This window comes from Elgaria multicarinata, chromosome 6 (assembly GCF_023053635.1).
Source record: "Elgaria multicarinata webbii isolate HBS135686 ecotype San Diego chromosome 6, rElgMul1.1.pri, whole genome shotgun sequence".
Classification (NCBI taxonomy): Eukaryota; Metazoa; Chordata; class Lepidosauria; order Squamata; family Anguidae; genus Elgaria; species Elgaria multicarinata.
Genome location: NC_086176.1, coordinates 85,039,932 through 85,064,441, shown reverse-complemented (window position 1 = coordinate 85,064,441; position 24,510 = coordinate 85,039,932). Strand labels below are relative to the sequence as shown.

At 41.8% G+C, this 24,510-nt stretch overlaps 1 protein-coding gene, 1 long non-coding RNA gene and 1 other non-coding gene across 4 annotated transcripts in view; 2 read left to right on the top strand and 1 right to left on the bottom strand.

The window, feature by feature from the left end:
• Nucleotides 1-17,544: 17,544 nt before the first annotated feature.
• Nucleotides 17,545-21,041, top strand: LOC134400327 (uncharacterized). The gene is made up of 2 exons (XR_010025573.1): nt 17,545-18,038; nt 20,647-21,041. It is a non-coding gene; the product is annotated as an uncharacterized LOC134400327 (long non-coding RNA).
• On the top strand, nt 20,363-20,491 carry LOC134401001 (small nucleolar RNA SNORA47). Its single transcript, XR_010025632.1, has one exon. It is a non-coding gene; the product is annotated as a small nucleolar RNA SNORA47 (small nucleolar RNA).
• A 680-nt stretch (nt 21,042-21,721) lies between the features above and the next one.
• AGGF1 (angiogenic factor with G-patch and FHA domains 1) overlaps nt 21,722-24,510 on the bottom strand; it is a 29,138-nt gene continuing 26,349 nt past the window's right edge. For both annotated transcript variants that reach the window (XM_063127959.1, XM_063127958.1), the window contains exon 14: nt 21,722-23,021. In XM_063127959.1, the coding sequence (XP_062984029.1) occupies nt 22,821-23,021 (201 nt within the window). In that variant the 3' untranslated portion in view covers nt 21,722-22,820. The remainder of the gene's footprint in view (nt 23,022-24,510) is intronic.

Below are 24,510 nucleotides of genomic sequence, written 5' to 3'. Positions count from 1 at the left end.
TCTGTGGTGTTATTGTAGGGTGGGTTTTTCTTATCTGTGTTGTTCCTGTTGTTCACATTCTCTAGCTCATGGCCAGATTCATTGCTTACAAGGGAGGGGCATGGGATTAAGGGGAAGATGTGCAAGAAGAAACCATCCATTTATGGGACAAAGTAATTCTTTTGCACAGAAATAACCAAGATAGGGGCTCAAGCTGCAGAATGGTAAATGCAGAAAGTAATGCACTCAGAGATCAGATGGAAGAGAGATAAACATAAAAAAAGAATTAGGAGCTCTGATTTTATTTATTTATTTATTTATTGCATTTTTATACCGCCCAATAGTTGAAGCTCCCTTGGTGGTTCATTTCATGGATGAGGATAGATTCCTAAGAGGCAAGGGATACTTGCTTAATGGGATGCTACTAACATTGCAGCACGGGTACCCTCTTGTGGTAAAGACATGTCAGTGAAACAACAAGCCTCACTACAATAGTCATCAAAATCAGGAAGCTGGATTGTTGGCTGATTATAACAAAATCTACAGGATCAGTGAAGTAATACTTTTATGAGGCTTAGGCAACATTCGCAATGCAGTGTACGAGTTTTCAAGCTACACAGAATGCTTCCTCAGAGTGAATGTTAAAGAGAAAAAAGGAAGGAGGCAAACATTCATGCATCTGTAAAGATTCAATGCTTTTATTAGTGAGTTTTCAGAGGATGCACAAGCAGAATTAAAGGCAGCTCATCTAAGAAACTATGATCCCTTAATCAAAAAAGCAGATGAACAGTGCACCCATTGGATATGGAGGCCTACTGCTCTCTCTATTGTACTGCAGCTCCTATCATTCCAAGCCAGCATGGCCAGTTATGGGAACTGCAGTCCAGCACATATAGAGAGCAGCAGGTTGGAAAAGCTGGGATATAGGGTTGCTCTGTCCTGTCACCCAGGAAAGTTCAAATTTCCATTTGTCAATATAAACAAAGAAACAAGCCCAGGGATGACTTGCAGAGATGCTGGCGATAAAAAAAGAAAAGAAAAAGAAATACATGAATACAGTTGTGCTGCCATCATAAGTTGTGTGCATGTGTGCGTATGTGCGTACACACACACACACATACACACACACAATTAGAATCAGCTCAGATGGCAGTTCTTTCTAGCTGTCAATTAGCCCTTTCTTAGTTTGCATGCTAGAATTAAAAAGCAAAGCAAACCCCCAAGGGTTGCTAACAGCTGTTCCCTAATGAAAACGAGGACCCTAAATGAGAGAGGATGGGAACAAAAGGAAAACATGCAGCTGTGGAAGCCTATTTTTTCCCCTCAAGTATTTTGTAAATCGAATGATGTGTTGCGTAGGCACATCCAGCTGATAAAGATAAAGACAAAGGACCTCGTTTTTGATAAATACCGCTTACAGCTTGTTTGCCCAAGCCTCAGCTGTACTCATGCAGCCTGTCATGCCCCCCTTTTCTGAGACAGCAGAAGTTCAAAAGAAACTTACGCATAGGGAACCATTACTGGTTGGCTTGTGTTTACTTTCCTTTCAGATACAGGCTCAGCTCTTCTTTAAAGTACTCTGTTATATAAACCCTATCACACCTTCTAAGCAACCACCTTTTCTGTATGTTTCCAAACCTATCTGCCCCTCCCACAATATTCTAGTGATCCAGTAAAGATAGCAGAAAAATACATTTAAACTTAAAAATCATTGCAACAGAATTTCTTCTTTGACAGAAGTTTTCTTTTCTTTCTTTCTTTTTTTTCTTTTTCTTTCTTTCTTTTTCTTTTTTTTTTTTTTTTTTTGAGAGAGAGAGACTAGCAGTAGAAACAATATACTAAGAATTGCACTATCCAGCTTGATGAGAAATCTGCTTGTTTTGGGGGGCCTGTTCAGAAGACACCTTAAACCCTGCTGGTTTTGTCTTGTGCTATGCATTTTGCTAAACCCTGATCACTCACTAACCACAGTTGGACCTTCTGCAGCAGGGTTAGCGGCTCTAACTATGGCTTAAAGTGTTGTATGTGACAGCACGGCTTGTGGTTAGTACTAACCCCAGAGAACCACAGTTTTGCTAACCACAGAGCCTGAAGTGTCATCTGAACAGGCCCTTTCTTTCTTATCTTTTCATCCGTACTTGCAGGGGTTTTTTTTAGTGTGCAGATGGACACAAAATGTGCAGTTGGAAATCTGATAATGTGCAGTTGAAAAAAGTGGTGAAAAAAAATAAGACACATGTTAAGTGTTATATGTATGTGTTTATTAAGAACTTAACAATAGACAAAGTCAGGGATGAAATGTAGCACAAATTATATAAGGATGCAGGTGAAAGAGCAGTGTGACTGATATTGTTGGGTCCTGTGACAGTGTTGCCTGACTAGATGTGGGAGCAGAGTTGGCACTTGGGTCTATTGCATAGTCTGGTCTCTCTGTCTGTGTCTCCGTCCTGTGTACTATTGCTGGTTAACATCTGCTTCAGGTTGGGAGGTTGTCTGTAGGCCAGGACTGGTTTGCTTCCCAAGGCTTGTGTGAGAGAAGTGTCTGTGCTGATGATGGGTTGGAGCTCACTGATGATCCATTGCAGTGGTTTCAACTGGGGGCTGTTGGTGACAACCAGTGGTGTACTTCTCTTGTCTGTCATCCTTCCTGGGTATCTATATGGCCCTGTCAATCTGTCACGTTTAACGTTTAAGGTGCTACTAGTGTTAGTGATTATCTGTCCAGTCATGAAGAGAAATAATACATTTGGCTAGGGCGGAGGCAAAGTATCTGACAGGGCATTTGTGCAGTTGGAAATTTTGCTTTAAAAAACCCTTGCCCAATTGTTAGGCTAGCCTTATCACAGGGTGGATGGGGTGACCAGGCACTATAGGCCTCTCTCCTATTAGGATTTCATAGTCCCCAAATGGTGGCTGAAGCCTCTTCCCAGTCTCTGGGAATAGGGGGAAGAAGGGGCATGCTCCAATCAAGCAGGAAGTGACCCATTTCCATTTTCTCTTGGATCAGGGCATAGCTTTTCCTGTTCCCAGAGCTTGGGAAGAAGCTACTGTAGTCAATATAGCAATTTTGAAGACCTCACTCAACACAATCCTATGGCTGTCTCCTTAGAAGTAAGTCTCACTTTGCTGAGTGGGCCTTACTCCCATGCATAGGATTGCAGCCACAGTAAGCTGAAGGGGTGGTGGGCAACAAAGAGGAGCAGCCAGACAAGTGTGAGAGCAGTAGGGGGAAGGTGTGTGTGTGTGTGTGTGTGTGTGTGTGTGTGTGTGTGTGTGTGTGAGAGAGAGAGAGAGAGAGAGAGAGAGAGAGAGAGAGAGAGAGAGAGAGAGAGAGAGAGAGAGAGAGAGAGAGAGAAGTTGGAGATGCTCATCAGTTCATAAGCTGATAATTGACCAACCGCTGTGGTGGAAAGTTATAAAAATAGTCTCCTCTGTGGGAGTGGACTTATGGCAAATGTTCTACTGAACCTTGGTGACTTTCATATTCTTGGGATGTATAGGTCACATAATGGATTGATCTGGACTGTGTGAAGTAATGGAACTTATTTATGCAGGAAATGCTGTGCTACACCTTCTAATGGGAAAAGCAATTTCATATTCTATCAGATCCCTTAATATAATTGACTCAGACTTTCATGCTTTGGTAAGGTATAACATGTTCAAATATGAAGACTTCTCAGCCGGTAGTTATGAGATCATGAGAGTTGTCAAATATATCTGGAGGATGCCCGATTGAGGAGGGCTGGTCTTCCTTGTCTGGTAGTAACTCTCCAAGGTCTCAAGCAGGGATTTATCTCAGTCCAAACTATGCTACACAAGATACTTTAGCAGGAAATGCCCAGCATTGAACTTGGGACCTTAAACATAGAAAGTATATGCTTCACCACTGAGCTACATCCCTTGCTAATCATGTAAAGTTCCACTATGAATGAACTGCTCCAGTCCCCTCACCCTTCATTGGGAATGTGAAGGTTGCTTTTTCAGGAGGAAAGGTTGAATTTTGCAGTTGCCCGTGCAGTTCCCATGAGGTAATGCACAGAATTCTTCCTGGATGATCAACTAATGATCTAGATGATCAACTGATATTTGTGTGGTGTGGACTGTAGTGACCGTTTCACTAGGGAGAAGTTTCCAGTGAATATAAACCTTGTAATCCAGGCAGACAGTAATCCAGATTATTTCTGTTGCATGCTAAATGTGGAAAAATACTTTACAATCCTTTGCATCAGGAATGGGCACTACACACTCCTCTTGTGTCCACCACCACCACCACCACCACCACCACGTTCACGGCACTGCTGAAATTGTGTGTGCCATGCTATGTGCTATGCAAAAAAAAAAAAAAAAATCCTAGTTTGCTGTCAAATTTGGCAGCAAATTCCTACGAATCCTTAAAAGGGAATTTTTTCACTTGTTTTCAGGCTAGACATGTCCTTTTCAAAGGCCTAGAACAGGTCGCCAAGTCAGCTATTTTTTTCTGCTGCACCCCCAAATTTCCCATTCCTGCTTTACATCCTGACTCTTTGAGATAGATCACTAACAGTGCAGACCTGTACATGTTTTCTTAGAAGTAAGCCTCATTGAATTCTGTAGGATTCACTCCCAGGTAAGTGTGTATGGGATTACAGCCTAAATATTTGCATTTTACAAATGGGGAATGGAGTGTGAGAATGACTAGCTGGAGAGCTAATAATTGAACAAGGATTTGCACACCAGTGTGTAAAAGCTGCTCTGCATCTCGTATTCACTTTATGCAAATTTTATTTGTTGCAGCCAAACCAGTTCCCCCCTTCCTGCTGTATACAGATAAATCTGGCTGGATACTTGGAGTTGCATGTTGGGGAGACTTGATCGAACATGGTTCTCCCGCATGTCAATTGTATGTTTAGAGACATGATTTTGCCATTCACACATTATATGTTTAATGTGGGAAACACTGGTGTAAAACCATTGTGGCCAGGGCATACACAACTGGCAACTAGTGTCTCCAAATCTAGTGCACTAGTGATGTTACTTTGGCCCCTGATGTACTAATACTGTTATTATCTACTAGGGGTATGCGCTCTGCACTGAAAATTTGGGGGTCCAATGGACCTCTGAAATCGTGGCATGGTTATGGGGTGGTTTCAAAACTGCTGGAAACCCGCAGTACAGTAAGAAGATTGTTCTGAGCTCCAAATGGATCCATGGGTATCTGAAGGTTTTTTAGGTGTCATGAGGGCTCGTTTCATGTTGATGGATGGCTAACTGAACACTTCAATATTAGGAAGACACTGAGGGATGAGGGAGGGATGAGGGAGGGATAGTTTTGAGATTGACATCTGTGGCTAACCAAATAGCCACAGTCTCCTCCCTGTCCCCACTCCAATCACATTGCTTAGGGGGAGGGATTGTAAATTATAAAAGAAAGAGCCTGTAGCACTGCTCTTTCACAATGCAGCTGAGGCTGACTGACCATCCCGGAAATGGGAAAGTTCCATCAGCTTTCCCTAGCACCTTCCTATCTGGGGGCATTTTGAAGCCCCCTCTGCTCTTGCCCCATTGGTCCAGCAGGGCCAGTGACCTGCCTCTGGACATGGGGAGTGGGAGCCTTGCCTACAGCACTGCCACTGTTGCTGCTGCCAGCCTGAGACTGACCACTCACTTGAAGGGGGTGCAGCTTCTTAAGATCTAGCATATCTGGGATCCTCCACCAAAGAAAAATGATCCCAAGCACTGGACTTGCATTTTGAAGGAGTGGGTGCGGGTGGAGCCTCAAGACCGCTCACATCTGACTTCTTCTCCTGCACTTCAGAAGGACTAACAGCTGAGAAAAGGGTGTACCTAATTTTGGGTGGCGGGGGTGGAGGGGGTGAGGGCTAGAGGAAACACTTCTTCCTCTCCCTCTCCCTACACAGCTAGAGCCAGCTTTCTTTGCTGGCTTTTCTTTTCTCTCTGTGTGTCTGCCTGCTTTTATTTGCTTCTTGTAGTACCACCCCATGCTCCCCTTCATGTGTTATTGAGTGTGTGTCTTCATTGTTCCGCACATGGAGATAGGGGACTTTGATTTTTGTAGGATATTTCTAGTTTCTGAATCTTCTGCAAGCTCTCTTGAGAGAAGATGAAGTGCATCTGAAGTGTGTGTGTGTGCGCGCGTATGGGATGAGGAACGGTTGGAGGGGGGATTTTTTTAAAAAAAATCCTAACAATCAAGTGATGAAGGGATCTGCATCCAACTTGGCATGGCTAAAGCCCTACTTAAGAGCTACCAGGGTGCCAAGTTTCTTCTCTTTATCTTTTAAAATGACAGAGATGTAAGCATTTTTGTTAATTCCCATTGACGGTAATAGAGCGGTTCTCTGAAAATGGAGCAGTTTTCTACCAGGGGTAATCCAACGGTGTGGGGAGACAGAGCTTCCCCAAAAATTGGGGCAGAGAATCGCCTCATCAGAGCTCTGCCCTGAATTTCAGAGAGGAGCAGACCCACTCCACACACCCCTCTTATCTACATATAAGTTAGGCTCGCTTCAAGAAAAGGACATTTCTTTGTCTGCTTAAGCTGCATGAAGTTGATTTAACAATGCAGATACAGGCAGCAATAGACATGTTTACCATTCTTGCTGTTTCTTCAGGAGAAACATACTGACATACAGCAGTTAGCAGCGCTCAGTGGGGGGAAAAGTGAAAATCAAGAGCATGGAGAGACGTGAAATTGGAAAGGAATTGGAAAACATGATCAGAGAAGCTAAATTAGAAAAAAATCATCTTTTTAAAAAATTCAATTTCATAGCAAGTTGTCTTTAGTTTCGCAGAATGCACCAAAGTGTGGTGGAAAATAGGGAGCCTGAATCAATCTAGACGCAAGTACTACACAGTATGGAAGTCGCTGAAGTTGGACTAATGTATTTAATTACAAAATGCTGAGGAATCGGTGTGAGTTCTCCCAACTACCTGGATGCATCAGAGATGGAAATAAGATTCCAAAACAATGGGAACAGTGGAGGAAAGAAATAGAATTCATTTACACAACCTGCTTTGGGCAACCGCAGGATACCAATCAAGAAGTGAAGAATGCTTCACACAGTTGGATATGTATGAATTAGTCTAAGAAGATTGAAACTTTTGCCCCTTGTTGATACAGGTTAACTACAGGCGTGAAGGGAATGCAGTGCAAACCCTCTGTACAAGGTGTGACCCTCTTATGCTAGATGTAGTGGTGCAAAACTATTTTATTCAGAAAAAACAAAGTATTCAATATTCAGGGCAATACTTTCAAAACAGAGGTGGGGAACTTCAGGCCCGGGGGGGGGGGGCAGATCTCACCCTTCTGGGATCCCAGAATGGCCTTTGGGAGTTCCCTAGATGTCCATACACCCTTCACTTGACCTTGCCTCTGTAACGACTGAGCACGGTTTTCTGTGACCTGTTAATACCAGATTTAGCACGAACCCAAGACAATGAGGGTTCACCAATTATAAAGCAGAAAGCTTTATTAAGACTAAGGGTAGGGTAAATACATGGGAAGACTAAGCAAGGATAACTTGAAAACATGTATAGCATAAAAACCCAGTAATGCATAAAACAATAAAACTGTAACCGTTGATACTTACTTGCAGGTAGGGCTTTGTGCCCTTCATTCTTGTTCTCTCCGCATGTTCTGGCAAAGACTGGGCAAGAAAGATGGGGCGGGTACTCAGCTATAAACCTTTGCCCTAGTTTCTTCCTTTTGCCTGCCCCTTTCAGGTAGTTCCTTTGTTTCACCCCCCTTTGTCCTCTGAGGTGAATGGCTGGTCTTCCTTCCTCCTCCAGGTGGTTCTACTAGGGCTCATTGTCAAGCAGACTTGGTGCAAACCAATGCTAAATAGAGCTACCCTTCTGACCTCCATTTCCCCCTCCTTTGGCCTCCAGGTGGCCGGCCAAGGTTCTTTGACATTCAGAATTTGTATTCACTGATATCAGGCTATTTATTAGATTGTAAGCCTATGCGGCAGGGTCTTGCTATTTACTGTTTTACTCTGTACAGCACCATGTACATTGATGGTGCTATATAAATAAATAAATAATAATAATAATAATAATAATAATAATAATAATAATAATAATACATAAACCATTGGTCTTCTGCTCAGCACAGTCTATCCGTTCTTCTTTACAGCCTCCAACTACCAATCACTTGGTGGTTTCCTGGCTTTTGTACAGTCCCATCCCCCTCATTCTAATACACTGAAAAGCCTCTCCTAAGGCAGTAAGAGCTTTAAGCTAAAATACGTGGGTATTTCTGTATGTTGTCCCGCCCCTTCTGTCTTTGGCCCTGCCTCCTTTTCCTTTAATTCCGCCCACCACTAGAATGAGTTCCCCAAGAACTTCTCCAAAATTGAATTTGGCTCTCAGGCTGAAAGACATTCAACACCCCTGTGCTAAAGTGTGCCACTGAACATGTGCAGATTGCTTTCCCTCTTTGCTATGAAACTATAGCCAATTGCCATGAATCCCAGATTAAGGGATAGAACTTCTTGGTCCGAGAATGCCGTTTCTAAATAAGCTAAGATGGCAAATCTTGTGGGTCCCTGGTCAACAGCTGGTTGGCCACTGTGTAGGGTGACCATATTTTGGAAAACAAAAAGGAGGACAACATGGTCGCCCCCAAGGGGGCGTCTCCAGTACCAAGGGGGTGTGCCCACCCGAACATAACCTTGGTCACATGTCTGATTTTACAGCACACATTTAAGACAAATCTGTTCTACATAACATCTTAATGTTAAAATCACTGAAATAAAGAACAAGTGAGAGATTCAATGTATCTGAAATTAACTTCACTCACTCCTACTTTTGTAGGTTTTGCTGTACTTTGAAGGTTTTGCTATACTCTGTGTGTTACATTCTCCCCTTCCCTCAAATATCTTTTCTGACTGTATCTTCACTCATTGCAAGCTGATGTCGTTGTTAACAGGGTTTGCTACTGGCCCCAGATCTGTTTCAAATTTTGTATGGCTAAAGCTCTACCTAAAAGCTATCATGGTGCCAACTTTCAGCTCTTTATCTTTAAAAACGACAGTTTAAAATTAATAATTTTAAAACCTCATTTTTTAAAAAAATCCTAAAAAATCAATGGATAAACGGATCTATTTCAAATTTGGTGTGGCTAAAGCTCTACCTAAATCCTATCATGGTACAAAGTTTCATCTCTTTAACTTTAAAAATAACGATTTTAAAAATAATAATTTTAAAACCTCAATTTTAAAAAAATTCCTAAAAAATCAATGGATGAACGGATCTTTTCAAATTTGGTATGACTAAAGCCATTCCTAAGAGCTACCATTGTGCCAAGTTTCATGTCTTTATCTTAAAAAATGACGGAGTTATAAGCTTTTTTTGTTAATTCCCATTAGAGCCGCTCTTTGAAAAAAAATTCCGGATTTCCCCTCCCCTCCCGGATTTGTCATCAAAACCCCAGACAAATCCGGGCAATTCCGGTCATATGGTCACCTGTGAGAACAGAGTGCTGGACCATTGGTCTGATCCAGCAGGGCTCTTATGTTCTTCTGTTTACAAATTATATACTACATTGGCCCATGAGATACATGTAGGGCAGACAATACCTAAGGAGCATACAGGGAATAGACAGCTAGCAGAGAACCACCCAGCTGGGATAAAATCCATGAAGAATGTGTGTACTTTTGAAGAACGATTGTCTTCAGTTATGGAGGGGAAAGGTTCATGGCTGAAGCAGAATACCATCCTAAAAGCTATTTGAGAAAAACTTGAAATATCAGTCACCCCTAGTGCTGCTTTGAATCTTCCTGATGAAATAGGCTATAAATTCTGCCTATTTGGAAATAAGCAAAGCAAAAGACTTTGTCAACAGAAGGTATGGCCATGTATTAGAAGTCAGCAGATTATTGCATGTATGCGTATTTCACATATCAAGGTAACACAAGAACGTAGAATGAGTAGTTCATAAGAGTGCAGAAATATTGAATTGCTAATAAGAGGGTGTATTTTTTCAGTTTCTTATTGCATCATGGGTTTCATATTCTCAAAATGGTGGGTTGAAATATTGTGAGAATAGAAACATCAGAATACAGAACGCTTGTTGATGTAAAGAATGGAATTCCCTTCATAGACAAATATGTGGTGAATTAAGCCTTAAGAGAGTCATTCCAAACTTTTAGAATGGGAGGGGGGAAGGGGAGTAAGGAAACCACCAAACGATTGGTGGGCAGGGGAAGGGGGCACGGTCATCAGGTGAACATCCGAGGGCTGGATTGGGATCCCAAGCAGGCCAGATACGGTCATGGGCCTGGGGATCAACACACCCCTACTTTAGCACATAGAGAAATAGACACAAATAATCCATTCTATCTGAAGAAAAATTTGACTATCTGAAAGAACGCCTCATCCCATATGTACCTGTCTGGACCCTAAGGTTGTCCTCAGGAGTCCTGCTCCATGAGCCACTGCCAAAGGAAATGAGGCAGGTGGCTACCAGGAGGAGGGCCTTCTCTGCTGTGGCACCCCGGTTGTGGAATGAGCTCCCTAAAGAGATTCGCTTGGCACGTATACTATACTCTTTTAGATGCCTAGTAAAGACCTTTTTATTTTCTCAGCATTTTAACTTAATTTTAACTTGGCTGTTTTACATTTGTATTATAAGTCTGTATTAATTCCTGCATTGCTGCTTGATTTTATCCTGGATGTGTTTTTATATTGTATTTTATATTATGCTTTTATACTGTTTGTTTTATATTTTGAATGGTTTTTATGGTTTTAATTTTTGTAAACTGCTCAGACAGCTTGGCTATTGGGTGGTATAAAAATGCAATAAATAAATAAATAAATTCTTAAAAGTGAAAAAATGAATGATTGCAAAACATGACAGTTGGCAATTTCCATGATTCTAAAAGAATGTGGAGGATGCTGATCTCGAAATAAGCTAGGTGGGTGGCTACAAGAGAGAGGGCCTTCTCGGTGATGGCACTCCACTTATGGAATAAACTCCCCAAAGAGGTTCACCTGGCACCTATGTTGTTATCTTTTCGGCATCTGGCAAAGCCCTTTGTTTTTTCTCAGGCATTTTAGAGACCTAGTGCTAGGTTATTATGGCTGTTCTATCAATTCCTGTGCTGCTGATTGTTTCACATTATTCTATATTTTATTCTTTACGATATTTGTATTGTATTTTATATTATATAGTTTTTTTAACTGGTTGTAATCCACCTAGAGAACATTAGTTATTGAGCAGATTAAAAATGTAAATAATAATAATAATAATAATAATAATAATAATAATAATAATAATAAATTACACAGTCCCAAAGTAAGCAATACTTTTTGAAAACAAGCTGCTGTACTGTCACTTGAGCATATAACTGTCAATGTAATGTGACCTTTTAAAACATTATGATTATGCCAACCGTTATCACAGTTACCGTCTAATGTTGTAGCGCTAAAGATCAAATCAGCTGACAAATGTTTCTATAAAGTACACAAATGTTTCATGGCCTTTTAAACACATCAGAATAGAATGTTCTTCCTCAGCTAATTACTGCAGTGTAGACAATGCAAAGGAAGGATTATTGGAAAGGAAAGAGAAGATTTGGTTTTTTCTTTTTTAGCTTGACGTCATGATCCTTAGAACATCAAACAGAAACAGATACATTAATTTGCTCATAAACAGATCAACTGCAGTCTCCATGGATGTTATGAGAATTGTCAGTCAACTGCAACACAAACTTTGCAGCTGAAACTTCCTCTCCAGATATATATCTCCTAATATATTTCTCAAAGCTAGTGTACAACAGAATCATATACACGTCTATTCAGACATTACGTCCCACTGAGTTTAGTGGGGCTTACTCCCAGTAAGTGGCTATAGGATTTAGGGTGTCCACATGTCCACTTTTATAGAGAACATTCCTCTCTTTGAATGGCTTGGATAGCAGGCTGAGCATGCCACCCAGGTCACCCGGTTACAGTCTTCTGTATTTCTATTTAAATTATAATAATTATTTTAAATTTGCATATATACATACAAATTAGCACATGCACATTTTATGCACATTTGAGCAGCAGTTTCTGCAGCCGAAACTCTCACCACGGCCTGAGTTCGATCCCAGCGGAAGCTGGTTTCAGGCAGCCGGCTCGGGTCGACTCAGCCTTCCATCCTCCCGAGGTCGGTAAAATTAGTACCCAGTTAGTTGGGGGAAAGGGAATAACGGCCGGGGAAGGCAATGGCAAACCACCCCGCTATAAGGCCTGCCAAGAAAATGTCAGCGAAAGCTGGCGTCCCTCCAAGAGTCAGCAATGACTCAGTGCTTGCACGAGAGGTTCCTTTCCTTTCCTTCCTTTGGTGACTTGTAAGCGGTCTCCCCAGTGGGATTGCAGCCTCCAAATATGCATTTGGCACAAGAAAATGTTTAGCATAGTAAATCTATGAAAGTGTCATGTACATGATCACATAAGACAATCAGAGCATGCACTTTGATTGTCTCTGGCCTCCAAACTCATTGACACTTTGTGAATTTTATATGAGCACTGAAATACATATGTGGGTAACCTTCACACATAAAAATCTGCATATGTTTTTTACATTTCCCCCCTACTCAAGGTGGATACAGATGCCCGTGCTATGAGCAGAGATTGTGTTCAGTGCAAATGCACAAGCGAAAAACCACACTTGTCCTTAACAGAACACTGAATAACTCTGTAACAGAGTTAAAGCAGTGAGCCTGCCTCCCTGAATTGCCCACCTCCTCCTGGAAGCTTTTGCAGCTACCTAGCTGCCTATTCGTTTGCCTCTCTTCTTCTAGGCCCAATCAGGAACACCTCCCAGAAAGAGAGAGAGAACAAGGTGTACTGAGGTTACTGCACCTTCTCCTTTTTCCTCATTCACTAGGAGAAGGTAGGAGCACAGACTGCAACACCAAGGAGAAGGAGCAGTCAGGCCAGGAGGCTCCAGGTTTTGGTAGAGGCTCTGTACTGTGATATGGGCCTTGGCAGGGGCCCAGTGAAGCCGACCCGGCTCCAGCCCTATGAACCATGATGCCTTTCAGAAATAAATGTTCTATAAGCACTGAGAAAATGAATAGCATTTGAATGGCCCTTACCTTCTTTATTAGCAGTTATCCGAGCCTGGAATTACCCAGTAGAGATGGTAGCAGTGAAATAGCAACTGAATGTTGGTCAAGAGTAGGATGATCATATGAAGAGGAGGACAGGGTATTGAGTTATGGTAGCAGAGGATGGTTATATACAACCTTATTTAGTTATTGCCAGACTGGGTTTCTGGCCAATAACCTTATAGCAGAGTATTTGCAACTGTTTCCAGCAAAGTCAGCAGAGACACAGATTAAGACTGAGATTTTCAATAGGTTTAAACAAACCTTTACTGGCATATAAAAATATAATTTAGTTATGGCAATCACAAATACTTACATACGGTCAGTCAATACAGCTCTGATACAACTCTTAGTGGTTCATTTTGAGTGATTGATGGAGTGATACATGTACATGGGAATACATTTGCTTTTATAGGCTAACTGTACAGTGATGCAACTGCTTGCAATCCCTTAATTGAAACAATCAATTTACCAATTATTCAATTATGACATCAATGTCCAGGTGCAACGTTGACCTTTAAGTTTTCTGCTGAGTCTTCTGATTCCTCCAGCTCCTCAGCAATTAGTAAATCCGTGGAAACATAACCTGAATCCTAATCCAGGATTCCAACACAGGGCTCCTGTATCTTTAACAGTTGTATTGAAAAGGAAATTTCAGCAGGTGTCATTTGTATATATGGGGAATCTGGGGAAAATTCCTCTTCATCACAACAGTTAAAGCTGCAGATTCCCTGCCCTCTTTTAAATCTGGTCACTCTAGTATAACTCCTGCAGCTTTAACTGTTGTGATGAAGAGGAAATTTCATCAGGTTCTCCATATATACAAATGACACCTGCTGAAATTCTCTTTTCTATGCAACTGTTAAAGATACAGGAGCCCTGTCCTCCTTTTCATATGGTCACCCTAGTCAAGAGTGCAATAATAAATCTCCCAAGGAAACATAAAAGTGATGGCATAAAGGACAGGTCTTGATAAGGATCATGAACTGGCTAAAATTCAGGAAAGAGATTGAGGATGGAATGAACAGTTTACATAATTTTTCAAGGATCTGTATTGAGACAAGTATTTATTGAGACAACCTTATTGGCAAATTGAAAGTATTTATTTATTTATTTATTTATTACATTTTTATACCGCCCAATAGCTGAAGCTCTCTGGGCGGTTCACAAAAATTAAAACCATAATAAAACAACCAACAGGTTAAAAGCACAAATACAAAATACAGTATAAAAAGCACAACCAGGATAAGAACCACGCAGCAAAATTGATATAAAATTAAAATACAGAGTTAAAACAGTAAAATTTAAATTTAAGTTAAAATTAAGTGTTAAAATACTGAGAGAATAAAAAGGTCTTCAGCTGGTGACGAAAGGAGTACAGTGTAGGCGCCAGGCGGACCTCTCTGGGGAGCTCATTCCACAACTGGGGTGCCACAGCAGAGAAAGCCCTCCTTCTAGTAGCCACCTGCCTCACTTCCTTTGGCAGGGCTCACGGAGAAGGGCTCCTGTAGATGATCTTAAGGTCCGGGCATGTACATATGGGAGGAAGTGTTCCTTCAAATAACTTGGCCCCAAACCGTTTAGGGCTTTAAATGTCAATACCAGCACTTTGAATCGGACCTGGACTGGCAGCCAATGAAGTTGTCAAAGGACTGGTGTAACGTGATCTCGCCGGCCAGTCCCTGTTAGTAAACGGGCTGCCCTGTTTTGTACCAGCTGAAGCTTCCGGACCGTTTTCAAAGGCAGCCCCATGTATAACACAAACGAGAGGTTATCAGAGCATGGATAACTGTAGCTAGGTTATCTCTGTCCAGATAAGGGCGTAGTTGGTATATCAACCTAAGCTTATAAAAGCAAACATATCACTGGGCCAAGATGGTATCATTCTTACTCAAATATGAAATTGCTGATTTTCTAACAAAAATATACAGCATGTCCTTAAGATCAGCCTTTGTACCAGAGAAATGCAAGATAGCTAATTTCTAAACACCAATTTCTAAAAAGGGATCAGGGGGCGGGGATCTGGGAAATTACAGTCCACTTAGCTTAATGCCTGTTCCAGGTAAATTGGCTGAAAGCATTATTAAAAATAAAAGTAATTCACATATAGAAGACCAAGCTTTGATGAAAAAAAATCAGCACGGCTTCTGCAAAGGTAAGTCCTGTCTCACTAACATTTTGGCTTTGTTTCCAGACCCCTGATCATCCTCGTTGCCCTCCTCAGAACCCCCTCCAGCTTGTCTGGAGCTCATTGAAAGCATCAATTCAATGGAGATAGTCCAAAGGCCACATTCTGTGCTAGGAATTATTATGAAAGGGACTGGAAAGAAGACAAGTAACTGCCATTGTTTAAATCTACGGCCCGACTCAGCCTTTTATTTAATAACTCGCCTGATCACCATAGGTCACCAGGAATTCAATGCAAGTGAGGGCACAGAACACCATGCAGCTAAGTGAGTGAAGCGGCTATTTGGTTTCTGTGATAGCTGCAGAGGAAGGAAAGGCACCTTGTCTCTGACCAATACAGAAGTGCAGTTGGCTGGTGGGGGGAGGGTGGATCATGCTAGCCCTTTTCTGGTAGAAGGCAATTGTTTTTACTACACTTCTAGACCATAGACCACATACCCATGCTTATTGTGGATAAGGGGGCTTCTCTTCCTCCATGGCCAGCATAGTACTACAAGCTAGTAAAAGCATGGCCGGTGCCAGACTATTTTGCACCCTAGACAAGGCGAGCTACTTGCACCCCCTCCCAAATGGCGCAGAAGTCTGAACGTGTGCACCGAGTGAAGAGCTGGGACTGGCTCACTTTGATTTGGGACTGAGCCATCTGGAATTCACCGGGACTTACTTCCGTGCGAACACAACCCGCTATGCATCCTGGCGTCCCGGTCCCCTGCACACGTTTACTCAGGGGAATAAGGCTTCCGAGTAAGGAGGCATAGGCAGATCGGGCCGCACTGGTGCCTCCTGGTGCAACGCTTTCTCAGATGCAAGTCCTGTTGATCCATGCGCACAGGATCGGGAAGCAGGAGAGTTTGCCTTGTGAGGAGTCCACAAGTCCCTAGCTTTCCTGGGGGAAGGGAGAGAGAGTCCCGCTTGCCTGCCTGCCTGGACATCACGGCCTGTTTGAGGAGAGAGGCAAGGTGACCCGGTGCCCTTTCCTCGGGAGTAAGGCAGAGGCTGGCTTGAGCCAGGGTCAAGCTTGCCACGTGCTTTTTCTTCTTCTTCTTCTGGCAGCGGCCTCCCAGCTCTGGGAGGGCGGCTTCTGGGTGGCTAGAGTGGCTCTGGGAGGGTGGCTTCCGGGTGGAAGTCCGAACTTTGAGCCCCCACCCCACCCCAGTGTCCCTGGCTTCGCTTCAGCTGGGTGGGCATGGGGCACCATCTTGCCCGCCCAGGTCCAGCTGACAGACCGGCCCGGCCCGGCTCACAGCCAAAGCATGTAAGTGCTGCGTGGCGTGGAGCCCCTCTTAGCTTGGCGCTCTAGGCGGGCGCCTGAGTGGCCTCTATGGTAGCACCAGCCCTGAGTAAAAGCAACAACCATGCAGGCTAGTTTTTGTGGGTTTATTTACAAGACTGGCAAAGCCACATTTAGAATACTGTGTACAGTTTCTTGGACCATCTCAAAAAAGTTATACTGTTGGAAACGGTACAGCATCAGCCAGGAGGACTCCTCTTCCTGTTGAATTTATGTCTGTTGTTCTGCTTTTAAATATATAGGAATTCTGCCCCCTCCCAACGCGCACACACCCCAACACTAAAACTCACGGCATACCATCATGGATCCAAGACATGGATCTAGATGATTTTATATGATTTTTACATGGAAAATCCCCCAAATCGCAATCACATCACAGATGCTGTGTTATATTGCTTAAAAAATCATGAGGATCCATGCTTTTGTCCCGTGAAGGTGCCTACAAGTGCTGGATCTGTGGCTTTATGGTTCATTCTGTAGAGGCAGATATGCTCTGATTTGATGCTTGGGTTGGGTTTGCCCCTTTAAAAATCATATGAAATCATGAGGATCTATTTTGTATTTCATGGATCTGGTTTTAACTTTCTTCCCCAAAGTGTGTAATTTTATACTGCTAGGATGGATGTGTAGACATGCTGCTTGCCTGCAACAAGAGATACAAAAATATATCCGATAACCAAATTAAATAGGGAAGTCGCCAGGAAGATAAGGATGTAGGTTTATTCTTTTTAAAAATGAAATAAAACTCAACTAATTACGTTTGTGCGTGATTATTTATCATCACTTTTAAGATATTTGCAACTTCTTTTTGTAAATGATTGTAAAGTGGTTTTTTTTGCAAAACAATTTAGAAATGTTTCTGCAGAGAAGAAACTGCACGCCTTTAAAGGAGTTTTCAATGACAATTTGCTTTTATATAGCAGACAAAATTGAGCACGGCTTCTTTAAGAAAAAAAAAAGCACGTGATGCAGGGGACCTTTGAAGCAGAACAAGATGGCGGTTTGTGATTTAGGGGGATTCTTGGGGTTTGTTACGGCTTTCTTTCCGAAGCTTTTAAGAGGATTGCTTTGCATCCGATCAGACACAAGTCTTTATTGGGTGGAGGTAATGCATAAACCCCCGGAGTTATTGGAAAAAGAATTAATTGGGTGGGCCAGAACTGCGTCTGGTTTGGCAAACCTGCCGCAGAAAAGGGAAATAATTGAAAGGCGCTCCGAGTAGGGAATGAAATTAAGCCGAGACTGCAGTGCGAACGGGAGGAGACCGCAGTGGCGGAAAAGGAGCGAAAGTGGCTGAAGTTCTCAGTAGCAAGTCTTACTGAGTTCAATGGGACTTACTCCCTGGTAAGAGCGATTACCGAACTGCAGCCTTAGTGACTAAGAACGCGCGAGTCGGATTTGCAGATCGGCATCAAATCCTATTTTGTTTGTGGGATTATTATTATTTTAAACCGATTACCGCTCCTCTTCTCTCCGCAAACTGGGTAAGTAGCTTAATGCAGCCTTTGCCAGCCTGTTGGTCTCCAAATGAGTTGGACTGCAACTCCCATCATTCCCAGGGAACAGTAGGAGTTGCAGCCTAACACACCAGGACAGCAAATAAAACATTCCGCCTTGTCAGTATCTTATTTTAAAGCTTTTGTGGGGAGGGGAGTATGAACAAGGCTTCAGTGAAGCCTCTGGAATAGCACGCTGCCTCTGACCACGCGCAGGGTTCCTTTTCTTAGCCGGTGGGCCTAGGGCTCGTGTGAATAGTACCAACAGTTGAAGGGCTGCTTGCTTCTGGGGTAACGCGCGAAGCCCACCCTACGAGCCCTCACCGCGTTAGTTTCCAAAGGCACATGGCATGCCATGGCGCCGCGCCGCGCCACAATATGGGCTCTTCTCGCTTTGTTCCAGTTACTGGGCCGTGCGGGAAAGGAGCTGAGCATCAGAGTAATGCAAGAACCCCACCTAAGGCCTGTTCCATGCGTGCAACAGACTGTAGGGAGCCCATTGCACGCTTCTCAACGTAATAAAACTAGCGCGTCAGAGAGAAAGAGGGACAGATTTTCTACGTCCCGTGAGTTTTGATTTTAAGCGCAGGAGAGCGTTTCAAAAATGTGACCTGCGTACCCACTTCACTCGGCCACGTGGGCACGCCATGCCTGAGTTACGAGTGACCAGATCCGAGATTTAATGTAGAGCAGGAAGCCTTGAGCCAGTAACTCTTAATTTAATGAGCCAGTGTTGACGAAGAACTGAGCTTTTCAGAACTCCATGGATCTTTGAGAAGTGTTCACTTAGAGTTCTGTTTGGCGTTGGAAGAATGAATGGATATCCTGCTCTTTCTGTGGTGCTGCAGTTCATATTGAGCATAGACAATATTGGCATTCGTAAAACTTAATAGCTTTAAAAAAAAAAAAAAAGCAGCAACCTTGAAGTGCATGTATAGAAGTTCTGATTGTTCTAATTTCCAGAGGGGTATCTGTGGTGTAGCAGAAAGAGTCTTGTGCCACATAACTGTTCTCAGTTGCCCAAGCAGGGAGCCCACACTGATTCCAAGCTTTGCTTATGTGGTTTTCAGCAGTTGCACATACAGGTGGCGCATGTCCAACACCCAGGATTTCAAAAAGCAGAGATCCACCAGGGGAAGGTTGTGTGTGCAGCTTCTGCCATATTGCTAGGTCAGGTCCCTTCTATAGAGTTTGGAGGGGTAATCTGTAGCAGCAAAAACGAAATTATGTGACATTGGCATGGATGGGGAACCTCTGGCCTACAGACTGGACACAGCGTGACTTGCCTCTCCCCCTAGCCACAGCAATTTGGCTTGGAAAAAAGCCTTCCACCTTGGAAGGATTCTTCTGAACTTAACTGCAGTGTGTGTGTGTGTGCACAGAGTTGAAGAGGGAAGCATTAATCATGCTATGATCTTCTCCCCTCCCAGTTGTAATTGGGCTTGGGTTAAGTCAAACTTAATTGGAGCTCAAGGGGCAGGCAGGGGAGAGTCTGTGCATTTATATTGGGGTGGGCAACTTGTTGCCCCCCAGCTGTTTTGCCCTACAACTCCCATCATCCCTCACCATTGGCTATGCTGGCTAGGGCTAATGAAAGCTGTGGCCTTCCAGCTGTTTTGGCCTACAAGTTGCCCATCCCTGCTCTATACATATGCCCGGAAGTGAATCTGCTGACATGCACAAGTCAGCTGTAGCTTTGTAAAAATCAGATATGGCAACTCGTATAGGGAATCCTTGTTGGTTCACAAATTTAATTTTGTTATGTTATTGGGAATTGTATTATATGTCAGAATGACACTTTAAATCCACAGGTACCTGGCTGATATACTACTTGCTAGGAGCAAGGCAACCTGCGCTCCTCTTAGATATTACAGGCAGAATTGGAGGCGGGTGGGTGAGTGGTGAGTAAGATTAATCCAGTAAGCTGTAGGGTTTCCTTTACTCCCCCCCCCACCCCGGCCCCAAGTGGGAAGACCACAGGAGTACACAATGCAAGAATACTTGTTTTCTTTGAAAGATTTTTCAGTTCAAACACATACTTATTTCTTCTCAGTGGAAAATTTCCTTTGTTCATTATGTTTCTGGCAATGTCCCTTGCAGTTTCTTTGTGGGGAAGGGGGAAATGGAAAGATGCTTCTGTAGTGGCTAGGTAACATGAAAGTAGCAGGCTTGATGGTCAAGAATCGCTCTATCAGATTCTCATCATGGCTGCAGCCAAACCACTCACTGGGATATCAAATGTTTAAATATGTGTGAAACTCATAGGTAAATGATATTAGATACATCTCTTGCACAATCAATAAGTCAAGTTATGGAGGACTGAGAAAATAAGGCAGTTATATGTACTGCATTTATTGGTTACAACCTCCAAAATCAAAATTGCAAAAGCAAGTCTTGTTCCTGTCTTGTGTAGGAACACTGTTGCTCATTGCATATATTTCCAACATTGCTTAAGGAAATATTTCCTGTAGTGTTCTTAGCTATTCAGTGGTCTTATTTCTTCAAAGCTTCCGTTAAATCTAGGCTTCTGCACAAGGAGCAATGGACTATTTGTATTTAGACAAGTCAAACCATAAACATTTTTTTTCCTCAATAGGTTGAGCAAGAAAGTTGTGAAAAAGCCGGACTCAGCTGAGAGCATTGCCATACAAAAGACAATGGATATTATCTCAAAAAATGGATGCTCTGCCAACAAACCAGAAAGTTTTTCTAAACTACAATATGCAGTACTGTGTTAATACTATGTACCTCTTACGTTCTACAAGTGTTAAGAGGACCTATTAGCAGTTAAGTGAGATGTTGGTGTAGAAAAACTCATTTCAGCTTATTTTTATTCTCCTACATCATTTTTTCTTAAGAATGTAATTCTGTTTTACCACATGTCTGTAGTACTGACCTGTGTGTATTTTGAAAATGGTCTTTCCAGATTTTACTGTGAAAGGGTTCAGTGTAAAACTTTCCTCCTGAAATGTGATTAAAGTGTCATTTTGCTCTTCTGCTCTAAAGTTGTGAGATTCATACAATTAAGGCAATGTCATGGGGTGCAATAGTTAAAATGAATTGCTAATGTTTACTTGAAAAAAAATAGCTGACTACTGCAGAAACTAGTGTAGCACTATGAGATTAAAAGGAATGTAAAGTATTATACTTAAGGGGGAATCTACCTTAATAGCAAATGTCACAGTAGTTTCAATAAATCTAGACTGCATTGTTAAAAAGGTAAGAGAGGGGACATGTTAAAGCAATAACTGGTGCCATTTGGAGAATTAAGACAGTTCTGATCAGTTTAATTGCTGAAGCAAATTGAACTCTAGCTGCAATCTTAAGAGTCTAAATTAGTTTCCAAAGAAACTTAAAATTGTTTAGCATTAACCCTCTTCCCCTGCATTGCAAAAAGCTTAAATAGTGACTTGTTCCTTTAAAGCCACTGGAGATCAGAAGAAAAGCTTTGCTTGGAGTAGTTAGTGCAAGTACTTCATGGTTTGAGAGTAAAGTATATTATGATAAAGTACACACCCTTTCAGGTACTGGCCAGTTTGAATAACTCCCAAATCAGGTTGGTCTACCTATATGTACACGTAGCATAATAGATTAATACAAATAAAGCTTGATGTGAACCCATTCCCATCTGCCTCCAAGAATGTTCATGAACTAAAGACTCAACACATAAGTTTAAAGCACTGGTTTATTAACATTTCAATAAATAAGTGTTCCAATTTCTGCTCTGAAGCAGAAAATAAAGAAAAACTAATTTTCCTGGACTAAATTCCATTGCCAGCAATGGATACATGACAGGCCCAATAGATTATTAAATAGTACTAGTCTGCTGAAACTTTAAGCCATCCCATTGATTTCAAGGCTTAGTGCAGCATAGCTTGAAGACAGATAGTGGCCTACTTACTAAGGCTAATCTACACTTTTAAGAATACTGTGGTACAGAACTCTTGGTTTGTAGCACTGCAAAATACATTACTAAACGCCTCTACCATAGAATTCCCTGCACATACTGAATCAGACTAGGGTAGAGATGTCCATGTATGCTAGCTTTTCAGAGAATTCTTTAACCCAGCAAGTATATGGTATCCCAGATGAATTCTGTAGTAGGACTGTACCATGCAATTCTTTATGTGTAGAACAGCTTTGAATATCACGGCAGTTTTTGAACATGCTACCTCAGTAGAGTACTACAGGCTTTATATACAATCCTCACAGTTCTTCACAGAAGAAAAACAAAGTTCTGTACATTTCTTCATCAAAAACAGTGATAGTACATTTAAAATAGGATTGTTGTCTAACACATTGTTAGTCTGTTAATTTCATATTATATGAATGAAGTGAGGTGTATCAGTGCTGCTCGTTTTCTAAAAATCTAAAAAGTTTTAACATTTACAAGGCATTTTTTTGCATCAGTCCACACACTGAGATCCATTAAGTGTCCAAAAACAGATTAAAAATTTCTATTTCATTCACTGACCTGGTGGGTTAAAAACAACCAATGAGCAAGTGACTTCGCTCCTAAATTATCCACATGTTCCACAATGCTATTCTCAAAATCCCTTCAATCAAGACCTGGGCCATTCTAATTCATGCATATCTTATGCTGAAAAGTATGCTTTAAATAAAAACAGCATGTAAACTGAACAATGAATTGCAGTTAATGAGCCTATTCAGCAGTTTAAGAAATATACTACAAATAACCCAGCTTCCACTTTAGCATAAAATAAAAATCTTTTAACTATTTAAACATGTTAAGAAATTAAACTCTGAATTTCATTCTGCAGTTTCTCTAACCCAAGGCTGATCCTTTGGTACGTTTTTCGGTGTTTTAGAATCCTGGAAATTTTCTGCAAATCTCTCTCTTGCTTTTTCCCAGTTCCTTTTGTTCTTAGTATTGATTATCTGAACCTCTTCAGCAGAGAGAGGAGTACTTGCACCTAGGCCTGCATGCTTTCTGTGCAGCTGAAGTTTGATCTGTCAGACATTGAATGCAAATAAACAAATTCAATCACAAACATGCTTCCCATAACTTTAATATCTTGTCAGGCTTAAGAGAATCATCAGTTTGATTTCCTTGTATGTTGTTACTCTACTTTTTTTGTTTTGTGTTCTTAGTCTGAGGTACATGCAAAAGTCTAGTTGGTTATTGAGCAATAAACTGAACTGGGGGGGGGGAATCACATTATCAAAAAAACATTAAAAGAGATATTAATCGTACTATTTTATTGTAGTTTCAAATGCCCACTTAGATACACTGTTTGTTTTATGAAAACAGCCAATGTCCTTTCCCTTTATTATTTATGTATGCAAAAGAGGTCTGGAATTAGCTTGGCATCTTCAAATCTCAAAAGCATGTTTCAGTCAGGTGAACCAATGAATCGTCCAATTCAAACACTTGCCTCAAGCTATTTCTACCATACATGACAGATGTCTGTTCAACTTTCCTTCTTAGAAGGCTTCTAATGAATGAGAGTTTTGCTGGACAGCTCTTATGGTTTGAAAGTTTCCCCCTACAACTTTTAACCAACTGATGAGCATCCCTCTAGTTTAAAGTCACTGCAAGTATCTTGGAAATACTTTCTTATTCAGTTATAATAGTATGTTGTGGTAATAAGAACTATAAAGGCCATGGTTTTTTGGGCTTGTTGGCAAACCGTAAAAATGAAAAGATCAGTGAGAAATTTGAATTTAATGGCTTGCTTTATCAATTCCAGTAAATATAATACTGGATCCTTACAATTAGGATTTTGCACGGTATTTCTCCTTTAGAATGACTGGCATTTAAAAACAATTTTATATTTCCATAGAAGTAGAATAAGGGTGTAATTCTATGAGAAGCATCCTGGGTACTTGTAAGCCTCTGAACTTGGAGACTTATGAGTAGCCAATGTATAGTGGGAGGCACACTGTGTCTTCCAATTTGCATTTTAGCTAGATGTGTGTTTTTGCCCATCTCGCAGAAGCTTTGGGAGGGGGAGAGGAGGTTGGGAATAGCTTGTATCCTCAGGTCCCCAGCCTCCTCTCCTCCCCTCCTCTTCCACCAGCACACCCCCTTTTACTTATCTACAAGCTTGCGTCTGCGAGCATGTAGCAGTAGTTGGCACATTTCTCTTTGCCATGGCTGCGAGGGAGCGGGCAGTCCTGCATCCTCCAGACGCTACCTATGGGCCATAGGTTTCGTCTAGTCAGTTTTCAAGCCTTATTCTTGACATGCCTAAGTTGTCCTTACAGTTAATGCCCACCTCAGCTACTTGAATGCTGTGAAGTTCCTCTTATGTCTTGTTTCCCAACACAACTACTTGTTTGGTCTTTTAAGTATGAAATGTTAAACCCATGGATTAGTACTATGGGAATCAGTAGCAACTAGCCTCAGGCTCACATCCTTCCCTCCCGCATGGTTGCACTTCCTGTTTTGAACCAGATAACACTGTTTATGATTCTGAGTTGTTTATTTTAAACTAAA